Raw genomic sequence first — 14,687 nt, 5'->3', positions numbered from 1 at the left:
GTCTAAAACTTACCAAGTGATAGTCGACCAACATAAACCAGATTCATCGGACTGTGATTCACACTTCAGTAGGTGACTGGAAGAGGAAAAAAAAACAACAACTTTGCTTCCAACGAGTGACCAATGAGCAAAAAGCCGTGTGGAAGGGGGGTATTACAGGTAAAGTTTTAATGCCCTTGACTTCCTTGCAGTTATTTTCAGTATATAAACCAAATACATACATATGTGTGTGTGTTCTTATCAAGACCCTTGTACAGGGACGTAATTGTGTGCGTGCCTGCAGCATCATGAAAGCCCCAGCATGCAGCAGTTTAGTATATGAGAATACATGTGTGTGAAGAGATGCTGCCAGAATCTTTATTGTAGTGATTGTGTAGCAAGTGTGTACCACGGTATCCTTAAATATTGCATTAGGAGCCATGAGTGGTGTATCATGCTGTATTATCTGCACAGTTTTGCAGATGGGAGGAGTCTCAGAATTTACATTGCAGTTTACACTGTAATAGGAAAATCTGCACTCACAATAATAATGAATTAATCCAAAAGAAAAATAACTAAATGAACAATTTAGCATGGACGTTAGTAGGACTGTGTGCCTACCCAAAATACTGCTTTGATCCACCAACTACTCCCAAGTATACCTCTTTTCCAGCCTGGACCTATAGAGAGGGTATTTCACTAGCAGAAATTATTCAATCTCACTGAGTTCTAATGTTTTGACCTCTCTTTTCACTGAATCCTCACATATGTTTCAGGAGAACTTCTCTAATGTTTATTTGTATGTTAAGTGATGCTGTGTTATCCTTTCCTCAGCACTGAAGGATCGAAGTGTTAGATGGATAGATCTTGATTGATTGAAAACTAAATGTGCATTGATCCTTTCTCTTTCCCAACAGGCCACCCCTCTGGAGGGCTCTCGAAGGTATGTGACTCTTACTCTAGAATATTTTTGATTTTTAGTCAAGTGCAGCATGCTGCAGCCCTGACTCATACATCCTTAAAGTGACTGCCATCAGTGTGTTCCTTTAAAGGTATATGCATTGACCCTATGTTGCTTGGATTTTTAGCTCACCTGAGCCAAGTGAGCTTTTGCGATTATTCATCTGCTGTCATGCATTGTGTGTAAACTTGTTTGTATTTTCAGCTTGTCTGTGAAAACCCCAAGATGGATTTGCACTAAATTTGTAGAGGATGATCAGATCACAATTTGTTCAAATGGGCACAATTCCACCTACCCCCTCCCAGAAAATTAGGGAATTGTAAAAATCGTCTCTTCTGGAACCAAATGTGATAGAGCTAAGATAGTTCTATGAAGGAGTTCTTTGGTGAGTGTAGTTTGAAATTTGTTTATGATGGATCTAGGCGTGTCACCACCCCCCCCCCCCTTTCAGTGCCCTTTTAAACAAAGATGCACTCCAAGGGGCCCCATAATTCAAGTTTGTTCATGTCAGACCCAGGGGTACCCTTGCTCAGGCTGGGGGGGGGGGGGGGAAGAGGGGTACGAAATTTCACATTTTCATCTTGTAAATGCATGGTCAAATTCATCACCAAACTTTGCATGTACACAACACTGCACACTGGAATTGGTCCAACAGTCCAGGACCAGTAAAAACCACTGTCAGACCAGTAACTTTTTCAGGAATGGATTTGTAAAAAAATTTAAAAACTGGGTACCTACTGGTCCGACAGACAGGTCAGACCAGTATAAGAAAATGGGTTAGTGTGCAGCCCTGATGTAGACCAAATCTATTAGGCGAATTAGAGAATCTGTAAATGATCTATAAAAACCAGAATGTTGAGTGAATGTATGAGTGAGTGTACTTTAGAGTTGGTTTAAATGGCAGATCCAGGGTTAGCCGCATTGGGGCCAGTACCAAATTTTCTAGTTTTCTAATATTCACACTTTCATATTCTCCTCAAAAGGCATGGTCAAATTTTCAGCAAACTTGGCAGGTGAGAGACAGCCAGTATAATTTTATTATACCCCCGCCAGCGAAGTTTGAAGGGGGTATATAGGAATCAGCGGACGGTCGGGCGGTCGGTCGGGCGGGCGGGCGGTCGGGCGGGCGGTCGGGCGGGCGGTCGGGCGGGCGGTCGGTCGGGCGGTCGGTCGGGCAGTCGGGCGGTCGGTCCGTTGCAAATCTTGCGTCGCGAACTACTTCCTCAGTTTTCAACCGATTCCCATAAAACTTGGCACAGATGTGTGCCTTGGGTTGTAGATGTGCAAGACGTATTTTTTGACAGTACCCAAAAGTACGTTGCCATGGTAACGGCATATTATGGGCAAAAATGGGTACAAATCTTGCGTCGCGAACTCCTCCCACAGTTTTTGATCAATTTTTATGAAATTAGGTACAGATGTTCATCTGAATATGTTAATGTGCAAGACACATATTTCCGCAGTGGCAAAAAGTGCGTTGCCATGGTAACGGCATGTTATTGGTAAAATATAGGGCAAAATGCTTCATGGCAAAACTGCTTCATCAGTGTTCTTCCAATTCTCATGGAATCCATATTGAATGTTTGTCTTAGGATATAGGTCAGCATGACACATTTCTTGACAGTGACAAAAAGTATGTTGCCATGGTAACAGCTCACATATTATGAGCCAAAATGATGGAAAATTTTGTGTTGCAAACTACTTCCTCAGTTTTTGCCCAATTTCCATGAAACTTGGTACAGATGTGTGCCTTTGGTTGTAGATGTGCAAGACGCATTTTTCCACAGTACCCGAAAATACGTTGCCATGGTAACGGCATATTAATGGCAGAAGATCAAGGAAAGATCTTGCGGATTTAACTACTTCCTCAGTTTTTTGACCAAAGCTTATGAAATGTGGCACACACCTTGATCTTGGTGGGAAGATTTGGAAGACATATTTTTCGGACGTGTCGGAAGCTGCGTTGCCATGGTAACGGCATATAAATGGCAGAAGATCAAGGAAAGATCTTGCGGATTGAACTACTTCCTCTGTATTCGACTGAAGCTCATGAAATGTGGCACACACATTGGTCTTGGTGGGAAGATGTGCAAGACATATTTTTTGGACATGTCGGAAGCTGCGTTGCCATGGTAATGGCATATTAATGGTGGAAGATCAAGTAAAGATCTTGTGGATTGAACTACTTCCTCAGTTTTTGACAAAAGCTTATGAAATGTGGCACACACAATAGTCTTGGTGGGAAGATGTGCAAGACATATTTTTCGGACGTGTCGGAAGCTGCGTTGCCATGGTAACGGCATTTAAATGGCAGAAGATCAAGGAAAGAGGAAAGATCATTCCTTGGGTAAGACTGTCGTCACGGGGCGGGGGTATTAATCACCTTAAGTGATATTTCTAGTATTAAATCAAACGAGCACCATGCCCTCCTGAAGGACCCCTAGGGAGCTTCAAAGTTCCAAAATTAGAAAAAACAAACAAACAAACAAACAAACATCATAAATCTCTTTCTTTAGAAGCAGAAATGATTTTAGTAAATGCTATGAGTAAATATATGGATGATTGCACTTTCATGTTTCTTATGGCAGATCCAGGGTTAACCCCTTAGGGGCCATTACCGAATTGGGGGCCAGTTTTCACATTTTGATCTTCTTTTGAAAATTTATGGTCAAATTTTCTACAGTCCTGGCTGGTATTATAATTAGTGTGATTGAATATAAATGGATGTCATACCCCTTGGAGCCCCCAAAGCGCCCAAGTTTGCAATGTTGTTTTCAGGCAATAGTCTGTAAAAAGGCACAGAAGGTGAACTTGTGATACTCAGATGAGTGGCAGTCCCACTGGGTCTTTTTTTTTATTTGCTCAGCAGTTTTACAAACACTTGTTACGAGGTATCTGTTCAGTGTATGCCTTCTGTTTCCCTTTTGAACATTATTGAGCATGGAATGAAGGTTACTTTTTGCATGTTTCAAATAGTATTTGTGAGAAGTCTTGTGAAAAATGTCTTATTGCATTAAACAGTCTACCCACTTGTATCTCACCAGAAATATGTGTCATGTTTCCTCCATCAAAGATGCCGTAATGCTTACATGGTGTGCTTGCTAATTGTTATTCATATTCCAATTGTGTTGCCATATTCTTTTATCATTTATAAAGTGTGTTTTTTAATTTTTATTATTTATAATATTAATTTCTTGTGGTGCTGCTGTTATTTACTCTATAGGAGAAAGCCTGCAATCACACGACGAGTTATTCAATCTGAGTCTGCTGACGAGGATGATCCCCTTGATAATAGAGTAGAAGAGCACTCCCATGTCCCTGGGGCCTCGTATGTCATTCCTTTTGCACTTTGTTCTTGGTGTTTGTATGTTTTATCCTCACACACATCCAATGCCAAAATCAGTCTTGTTGATATTGTTATTGTAGTTACCTAATGACTTGATTATCAACTTTACCTTGATGCAGAACTGACTCAAGGGTTTTTAATCCATTGCCACAATTCAACACACTGACATGTGCAATGCAAAAGAAAAGTAGAATAAACAAAAGCTATTAAATGTGGTATTATTCCACAGTGAAAATGTATTCTGTAGCTGCTATCAGTACAATTTTATACACAGCATGTGTTGCCCGATGTTGCTTATTTTTCTACTACCCATCAAATTATTTGTGACTCGGTTGTGCTGAAGTTATGTATCTTACAATCACTTTCGAGCTGCATGTTTAATGTGTATTTGCTGCTCAAGATCAGAGCATAAAGGTATGCTGATAAAAAAAAAAGTTCTTGCACATACAAGTATAGGCCTACAGTATGTGTAGCCCAGTTTCTTTTCACACAGGGTATTATTGTGGACCATAACCACTAAAATGATCAGCTATATCTGGTATTTTATTGATTTTACCAAATACAAAGGACGTTACTTAAAAGATTCAGCTTTCCTTGATGCATATCAATTGGATTAGTGTTAGTTTAATAGGTGAACACTGATATGGCAAGCTAGGTAAAGTGTTTTATGATGCACTTCAGAGTTAGACAAATGAATCTACCTATCAGTAATAGCTGGGCAGAAATTGTTTAACTACAACTTATATCACTGCATCTTGGTCCAGTCAATTATTTTTGTTTTTCACTTGAAGGAGAAAACCCACTGTTACTCGGCGCATTGTTACATCTGAGAGTGACTCCGATGATTGCCTCCCTGCTCCCTTCATCAACAGTCCATCATCATCGCAGACACCTATTGACAGGTCAAAGGTGGAGAGGACTAGGATCTCCCCAGCAGTTAAACAAAGAAGCCCATCTCATGACAAGGAGCCAGTGGCAACAGCTACTACTGGATTGAAAAACAGGCGCTCTATCCAAGCTCTAACAGGTGTCAAGGATGGCTTTGTCTTCCGGATAGCTGAGGTTGGCAGTAAGTTGGGTAGAGAACAGGAGAGACAAGACTCAAGAAGTGAAGAACATACTTCAGAGAAGCCTGCCGACCTAGTATCTGATTACCCCGTGGACGAAGAAATTCCTGAAGGTAATGTAGCTAGTGGAATAATGTTTTGTTTTGTTTCCTTTTTTTCTTGTCTCGCATTAAATTCTTAGTGACAGAACACTAATTGTTTAATTGCATTGAATAATTAAGTATTTCCTGGTTTCAAGGTAATGATAAAACATTGTGTGAAACCATGTTTTCATGGTATTTTTTTTCCTTGTACAGTAGCAGACATTGTTTTGAAACTGTTCAAAAGAATTGTCAGTAGATGTTTTAGTTTCAACTGAGTGTCTTTTATAAAAGAATGTCAAGACTAGACATCACCTTGCCAAAATAAGCTTGAGTTGACCATAATGGAGGCACATCAGTGTTTACCTACTATATAAAGTTGTCTTACCTGAATAAATCTGTGGTTCTTTTCTAGGCCATTTTTCATTGTTTTTTATGCCTCCGTTGTTTTTTGTTGTAGGATGTATGAAGATATGCTATTACAAACTACAACAAAGCTTTCTTCGAATGTTTCCATGGTGAGAGGCATAGGTTTAGTGATTTCCTCTCCACCATGCACCAAATTCTTTCCATAGTAAGAGGTGGCCCTGATTGAATTGGTACTTTTCAGGGCCACCTCGTATTCCAATAAGAATTTGATTCATAATGGACCAAAAATCGCCAAAATGATACAAAAAGTTGCATAGCATCCAAGTTTTTTTCATGGAATTATACTCTTGAGAATTGGGGGGGGGGGGGGTAATAAGTTGAGGTTGGCCTGAAGAGACATAATTGACATTTTTTTAATGTCATAATTATGTGATCAAATTTTCACCCTGTTTGGTGTGTATTATTCCTATTGCTGGAAGATACATGATGAGTTGTTCAAATACTTGGTAATTCATGTGGCATGTTGGCAAAGTGTGGTAAAGGGAAGTGTACTGTTCAATTTGAAATATTTATTTTACAGACTATGTGGTGTTTGGTAGTACAGTCAAACCTGTTTATAGCAGCCAACCAAGGGAGACTAAAAGAGTGGCCATTATAACAAGTAGCCGCTTTATACAGGTGGCCACTGAGGCAGGTTTGACTGCATATTATATTTTGTGATGTGAGATATCTCATTGCCTCTTGATTTTATTTTGGTGTTGATTTTCTTTCTATTCCCCTTCACAGACCTTGACATGACAGTTTGAACTGAATTTTGATAGTAAAATGATTCTGTTGATTCTGAATTTTGTTCTTTCATTGCATATATTTTGTGGACTCTCAGCCTTCAGCCTTGAATACTGTAAAACGGGAAATGTTCGCGTGCATTTTACTTTTGCGAATTTCGCGAGCATTTTGATTTTGCAAATTTCGGGAGAGCCAAGCTTCATGAAATTAAAATGCATGCAAAAGTTCTTGTTTACACTATATGCATTGAATGCCAGTGGCAATTCGCGAAAATTTCATGCCATGAAAAAGGCCATTGGCTCCAATTCGCGAAAATTTCACGCCACAAATATGTTATGTTTTACAGTAGCATGTCCTTTCTACATGGGTGTCTCAATGCCTTCAGTCAGATGAGTGTAAGGTATTCCTCAACCTGTAGCCCTCACTTGTATGATATTTCTTTCTTCTTTTTTTTTTCATCAGGGACACTTGTCATTGAACCAGAAGCTGCCCCTGATGGGGAGGAAGACTGGTACAATAGTGTTGAGTTCAGGAAACAGTTTCCCAGAGAAAAGAGGGAGAAGAAAGAGCAACTCAACTCTGGTAAGTTCATGTAAACCAGTATATGTTTCAGAATTTAGGTTTAGATAGGAGAAGGTCCAGACAAGCATTGACGTGCTTGATGAGGTTGCATGGAGGATGGGTGTTAGGCATTCTAACCACCTTCTGCTGACCCTAGAACCTGAAACACCTGCAGCAGAGAGCTAAAATCAAGAACAAGTCAAGCCCAGAGAGTTGGATGTGTATCTTTATCAATATTATAAGGCTGCGTTCACATAGAAGTATACTATTCGGGTATTCGGGGCTCATTTTCGAGGGCACGCGAATAGCTTGAATCGAACGATAGGATTTCCTCACACCGGTTCACATAAGAGGGCACTATTCGAAAGTACCGAATAGCTGCGAGTAGAATAGCAGAGTGGGAATCGAGCTTGTTCGATTTTCTTCCAGCGTATACCGTCTCTCGTTTATGAAATAATGACAATTTTGGTCTGGATTTGCCCTTTAGCAAAAATAAGCATGTAGACTGACATTCTGATGCAGTTTAGAAATTGTTAATAAGATTTGCTGGGATGTAGGAGGAAGAAATCCTCACTGCATGGGATGGTGAGTTGACGGTGCGGGTGATGGTGTACTTGGTGCCCGAATAGCGAATAGCGAATACCGAATACTTCTATGTGAACGCAGCCTAATGTCAGTGTTGCACAGTGGGATGAGTGTAATGATCATAAGATTTTAGACACTTCAAGAAATTAGTTAAATTGAAATGATATCTGTGTACAACACTGAACAGGAATGTATTTATCATGAGATGACCCTAGATTTATGTCATAATGGTGTGATATGGGCCCATTCATCCATTTTGAATTATAACAGCACAATACAAACAGTAGATATACTGTACTGCAAGAAATGTAATTATTCTTGTGTGAGCTGCTATCCAATCTATTTTGATGAAATTGAAATGATATGAAATAATATCACATGATGACTCTTTACAGAAAATTAAGCTGAAGTGATTGTGTATGGAAACTTTCTGTTTTGCAGGAACTGGAAAAGATGTCATAGATTCTGTGTTCTGCACATCTTGCAGTGAGCAGGTCAACCCATTTGACAAACGGACCTTCCATTCCCATCCAGTTCTTGGAGTTGTTATTTGTAAGGTATGTGATAGCTTCAGCACACAGTGCAAAAAAAAAACCCAAACCAAACCAAACCAAAACAAAACACACACACAAACAAACGAACACTACACACAAAAAAGTTAGGAAATTACTGAAAGGGTGACCATTTTGTGCCTAAAGCACTTGCAGTTGCTTTAAGAATATGTTATACATAGCTCAGAATAGCAAAGAGCATCACAAGACCATTCCACATGATGGCACCCAACTTTGTGTTTCAAGCATGGAATGTTGTTTATCTTTATATGCTCCCGCCACGAAGTGTCGCTGGAGGCATTATGTTTCAGGGTTGTCTGTCTGTCCTTATTTGTTTGTTTGTTCATTCCATCTGAGAAGATGGCTGGATAGCCCATATTCAGCTACGTTAAGCTGGTCTTCCATAGGGTCCAGTTGGATGTGAGGTGGGACCACTTCACCGGGTTAAACACCCTGCTCTTTGCGATGAATGAATGAAGTGGGATCTTTAACGTGCATGAGTTGTTACTCTCTCATACATGGGACCTCCATTTTATGTCCTATCCGGGGGACTTTCCAAACAAACGGACCTTCCATTCCCATCCAGTTCTTGGAGTCGTTATTTGTAAGGTATGTGATAGCTTCAGCACACGGTGCAAAAAGACAAACAAACGAACAATCCTTCCGTCCATCAGTAGTCTTTTTATACCCCCGCCAAACGAAGTTTGAAGGGGGTATATAGGAATCAGCGGACGGTCGGTCGGGCGGTCGGTCGGGCGGTCGGTCGGGCGGTCGGTCGGGCGGTCGGTCGGGCGGTCGGGCGGTCGGTCCGTTGCAAATCTTGCGTCGCGAACTCCTCCCACAGTTTTTGATCAATTTTTATGAAATTAGGTACAGATGTTCATCTGAATATGTTAATGTGCAAGACACATATTTCCGCAGTGGCAAAAAGTGCGTTGCCATGGTAACGGCATGTTATTGGTAAAATATAGGGCAAAATGCTTCATGGCAAAACTGCTTCATCAGTGTTCTTCCAATTCTCATGGAATTCATATTGAATGTTTGTCTTAGGATATAGGTCAGCATGACACATTTCTTGACAGTGACAAAAAGTATGTTGCCATGGTAACAGCTCACATATTATGAGCCAAAATGATGGAAAATTTTGTGTTGCAAACTACTTCCTCAGTTTTTGCCCAATTTCCATGAAACTTGGTACTGATGTGTGCCTTTGGTTGTAGATGTGCAAGACGCATTTTTCGACAGTACCCGAAAGTACGTTGCCATGGTAACGGCATATTAATGGCAGAAGATCAAGGAAAGATCTTGCGGATTTAACTACTTCCTCAGTTTTTTGACCAAAGCTTATGAAATGTTGTTTGGCGGGGGTATAACCAGTCGCTGTAGCGACATTTCTAGTTTTTTTTGACACCGTATTTTAAAAATTGTTTGAGGCATCCTAATGAAACTTGGCATAAATATGTATGTATGAGTTGTGGCTATCAACTTTTGGGTGCACATGCTAAAGTTCAAAGGTCAAGGTCAAATTCTCAAAATTTCACTATTTCCCTCATGTCTGTGCAATGCCTGAAGGTATTTTCTTGAAACTTAGTGTATACAAGCATTTCCCAGTAATGATTCTCTTGGGTAAGTTTTGGACCATGGGGTCAAAGGTCAAATGAAAATGCTAAAATTTCACTTTTTTTCTCCATATCTCAGAAATGGCTTGAGGTATCTTCGTGAAACTTTCAAGAACATATGCATATTTTGCATAAACTGCGTGACAATGATTCTGTTGGGACTTTTGGGGTCATGGGGTCAAAGGCTAAGATTCTACTATTTAATGCTAACATTAGACTTTTTTCCATACCGTGGAGATTACTCAATGCATACTCAGATAGATTAAATAAAAACAAGTTATATACATGCGTTACTGCATAATGATTCTGTACAGAAAGATTTTGGCCATGGGGATCAAAGGTCAAGGGAAAATGTTCAGATGTTCAGATGTCACAATTTTCGCATATCTTATAGCTCAAAGTATTGTCCTAAAAATGGATATTACCAGTTAGTGGTTATTCGTAGAATTGTAGGCCATGGGGCAAAAGGTAAAGGTCGAAGGTCAGGTGAAAATGTTCAAATCCCCAAATACCTGCTCTCTTAAACAATTTAGCCATCCATCCAAGTTATACCTAGTTCAAGGAAAGTAAACACTTGATGTATTTGTAACAAACATGTCATTTTAATGTTTTGCCAATTATGTGAAACTGTTGTCTCACATTGTTAAGATATGGTCTAGACCTATTGGAAGAATCATGCATTATAACGGAGGCATACCATTTGCCATAGCGACATTTCTAGTTATTTTTGAGACATAGCTACATTTCTGGTTGTTTTTGAGACAAATTATGTACTGTGTTTGTGTGTGGTTCAGAAAGTTATGAGGAGATGCAACATTTTTCAAAAATCATATATTTTTGACACCTGTAGATGTGAATACTGATATACTGTAATGAAGATAATGTTGAGTTCATTGCTTGTTGAAGGTTACAGATGTGTCACTCATGGGTACATCAGGTTACTTTAAAAGTGGATATTATGAAGTAAGTAATTTAGCACTCTGCTAGGTAAGATGAATTGTGCATGTTTCTTGACAGCAACTACTGGAACATATGGCAAGCAAAAATGTTTGCGTGCTTTTATTTTTGCGCTAGTTTCTGATTGCCTAAAATGCACAGAAATTTCAACACCACGAAAAATGTCCACCTTTACAATAGTCAGCTTTGAATGAATGCTTCTGAAAAGGCAGAGGAGTTTTCTCATACCGGATATGATGGAAAAAAAAGCAGGTCCCGTGTTTCATGTTACTAACTGAAGTGTTATTAACTGCATTCACACACCCCAATTATTTGCCAACAGAAATGCCTGGATTTCTATGACAGTGGTCCTTGGAAGCGTGACTCTGAGGGCATTGAGGAGCAGTGCCGCTGGTGTGGTGAGGGAGGCAATTTAACCTGCTGTGATTTCTGTCCAAGGACATTCTGCAAGCCTTGTATCAAGAGGAATCTAGGACGCAAAGAGATGTCTCGAATTGAAAAAGAGAGCAAATGGCAATGCTATGTTTGCAATCCATTACCCCTCAAAGAACTGAAAGCCAAGTGCTCTTCACTGCTTTCAAATCTTAGTAGGAAGGTGAAAACTCAGAAGGAAAAACAGGAGAAGATAAAGGTAGAAACAGAAAGAGTAAAACAGAAACCACCTGTTCCAAATGGAGCAACCAAGAAGGTGGCAAAGCAAGCCAAGAAAACAGCAGTGATGACAGACTCTGACATCGCAGAGGAATTTCTGCAGTACCTTGTTGGCAATGTTTCTGGCAAAGCTTTCTTCATGCATAGTCTGATGCGCCTAAAAAATGAGGTGCCACAAATGCAGAAAGCCCAAATGGAGCTGTCACTTAAGAACCTTGGAGCAGTCAAGGCTGTCCTGAATGAGTTTGAATCTGTTGTCAAGAGGAGTCTCCATGGTGACATCAACAAAAGTGACTCTGCCTTGGATGGAACTGATACTGAGGATTGCGATAGTCCAGAGAGGAAATCAAAGTTTCATGTTTCAGATAGCCATAGAGTTAGGACTGATTTGCCATCAAACCACTTGACAGAGGAGAGAAAACATGTGAGCATTGACAAGACAATGCAGGTTTGTAAGATGTCTTGTGCAGAAGTAGCCTCAAGCAAGGCTTTAAAAGAGAACTCTGAACAAAGGCATGATGTCCAGGATGCTAGTAGATTGTCTCTTGGAACTACCAGTAACTCTGACACTCAACCAAGGGATATAACGGTGGACGAGACTCAAATGGAAGTTGATGTATCACAGGATTGCGCCGTGCAACAAAATGTTGAAGAGAATGACATCAAGAAAGAGCAGCAAAAAGTTAATACTGGTGATGACAACAATGACGATAAATTGCCAAGTTCTGAAAAGAGTGATCCCACACCAGACAATGCAGTTAGTAATCCTGACACCAAAGAAGTTGGTGAAAAAAATGATGAGTCAAACCTGGCTGGTGATGAAGGAAAAGAATCCACACGTGACTGCCTTAGTCCAAATGTTTGTGAAGACAGTCATGAACTGGTAAACCAACACAGTCCCAGGAAACTGAAAGTGACTCCTCGGCTCAGTAGAGAGTCTCAGAGTCCGAGGTCAAGAACATTAGATGATGACAAAGATGAAGACAAAGAGTCTCATGATGATGAAGATGACTTTGAAAGGCTGATGTCCATGATCTCTGAGACAGACTCTGATGATGAAAGTGATGGCTCTTGTTACAGTCCACATGGGTTGAAAAAGCTCTCTAAGAAGAAAAACACACCCAAAAAAGAAACAAAGCCTTCTGAAAAAGTCAAGCAAAGTATGATTAAGAAGGAGGAAGTGTTATCAAGTGAAGATTTTGATGATGATGAGGGAGGTCATAAAAAACGGGGACCAGGACTGGACTCCAGCAATGTGGAAGAGGAGTCAGGCTTTGATGGAATACCAAATGCATCCTCAGCTGATCATACTTCAGGAGAGGGAGAGGATGCCAAAAAAACATCTGGAGTGGATCCACCAGATGGTGCCTCGAACACAAAAACAGCAAAGAAAAAACTGTTCAAGAAGAAAGGCTTTACTTCGAGCAGTAGTGAATTAGACTCAAGTGAAAGTGAGACTGGTAATATTCACAGCAGAGGTAGAAAAGAGAAGGAAGTTCGACCAAAAGTGAAAAAAAGGAGTAGGAAGCCTTCTTCTTCAGAGTTGTCTGAAGATGAAAAGGAAGTGCAGAGGTTGGAGAGTTTGTCACATCTGAAGAGAAAAAGAAAACGGCAAGACACGGACGAGGAAAGTAATGGAAAAGACAGTAAGGTTCAAGACGACAGTGACCAGAGTAATCCAAAAAATGGCGTAGATTGCCCCAGTTCAGCTCATGAAAGTTCAGTTGAAGACAAAGTTATCAATGATGCAGAAACTGAACTGAGTGTAAAGAAGGAGAAAAAGTCACCTGCAAAATGTGCAGTGAAGAGCAAAGAATTTCTCAGCACAGACACATCATCTGATGACTCAGACAGTGATAGTGATGAAAACAGTGGCCTGAGGTGGAAAAGTCTAAACAAGAACAGTAAAAAACAGGAAAGTTTAGAAGACATTGAAGAGAGACTATTAATGGATGAAATTGATGATGAAGATGATGATGATGATGATGACGATGACGAGGATGACAATGATGATGACCAAGAAATGGATGGAGCAGGGTCAAAGCGAAGCAAGAAACAGGCCCAGAAAAGAAAACCAGAGGATGAAGAATCACTTGAAGAAGATGGAGACTGGGGTACGAATGAGAACCATGAAAATGGAGAAGATATGGGGGGAGGAGGAAGTGGGGGAAAAGATGATGATGACAATAAAGATGAGGACAAGAGTGAGAGGAATAAAGATAAAGATGAAGAAGATGGTGAAGATGGAGATGAAAATGAGGATGAGGATGAAGAGGCAGATGATGACTCAGAGGAAGAAGTCACGGTAAAGAAAAAAACTCATCCTCTGCTACAAGTGAGAATATCAGGATCGGGATCAAGCAGTGAGGGTGAAAAGCCAAAGAAGGGACAGAAGACTAAAGCAAAGAAGCAGAGTAAGAACAAAGGCAAGACTGTGAAGAAGAAAAAGAAGGTTGTAGAGGACACGGATGATTACTTTACGTCATCAGAATCAGATGATGTACCCAAGAGGAGGTCAAAGAGAAAACGTGCGACTCAGTCACAAACAGCATCCTCCACTGAGGATTCTTCCAAAGAGCAAAAGAAAGGAAAGAAGAAGGTAAAACGAGTTCAAGGCACTAGCTCTGAGGCAGACTCAAGCAAGGAATTTCAACCTGCTAGACGAGCTAAGGGTGGAAAGGGAAAAAAGAGACGAAGAATAAAGGAACCATCTGATTCTGAATCTGGCGAGGAATCTAAGACGCAAGAGGATGACGATGACAAGGTAAGATACCAGGTATCCAGTGAGACATAGGAATTTCTTCATACATGTACATGTATATCATATTAACTTTCTGGTGCTGGTAGTTGATAGTAAAGAAAAGTTATCACCCTGAAGTAATTCAGGTTTTATGTTTCAACAAACCAAGTTCATTGTCACAGTGCCAGTTTGTTTCTCTGTTATATTTTCAGATTTCCTTTAGAATTATTTTGATATTCTACGTTCAGAATGTTGTCAAGATAGGCCTATCAATGATATAGCTTTCAATGTACCCAACAATGCAACAACACAATGTAGTGGCATTGATGAATGGCACATAGACACATTGCTTGTCTGTAATTAAATGTTGATCAGTCTGTAGTCCTTATGAGAGTCATCAATTACAAAATCTGAAGTATTTACACAACATATAAC

At 40.1% G+C, this 14,687-nt stretch overlaps 1 protein-coding gene across 1 annotated transcript in view; it reads left to right on the top strand.

Moving 5' to 3' along the window:
• Positions 1-4,167: 4,167 nt before the first annotated feature.
• Positions 4,168-14,687, top strand: part of LOC139733936 (uncharacterized) — a 31,231-nt gene continuing 20,711 nt past the window's right edge. The window contains exons 1-5 of the mRNA XM_071644749.1: positions 4,168-4,268; positions 5,078-5,466; positions 7,051-7,170; positions 8,176-8,291; positions 11,184-14,276. Coding sequence (XP_071500850.1) covers positions 11,346-14,276 — 2,931 coding nt within the window. The 5' untranslated portion in view covers positions 4,168-4,268; positions 5,078-5,466; positions 7,051-7,170; positions 8,176-8,291; positions 11,184-11,345. The remainder of the gene's footprint in view (positions 4,269-5,077; positions 5,467-7,050; positions 7,171-8,175; positions 8,292-11,183; positions 14,277-14,687) is intronic.

Source organism: Diadema antillarum, unplaced genomic scaffold (genome assembly GCF_040938485.1).
Source record: "Diadema antillarum isolate AM-2024a unplaced genomic scaffold, OU_Dant_1.0 seq00000506_RagTag, whole genome shotgun sequence".
Classification (NCBI taxonomy): Eukaryota; Metazoa; Echinodermata; class Echinoidea; order Diadematoida; family Diadematidae; genus Diadema; species Diadema antillarum.
Note: the sequence above shows the minus strand (reverse complement) of the source record. Positions and strands in the feature narration are given on the sequence as shown.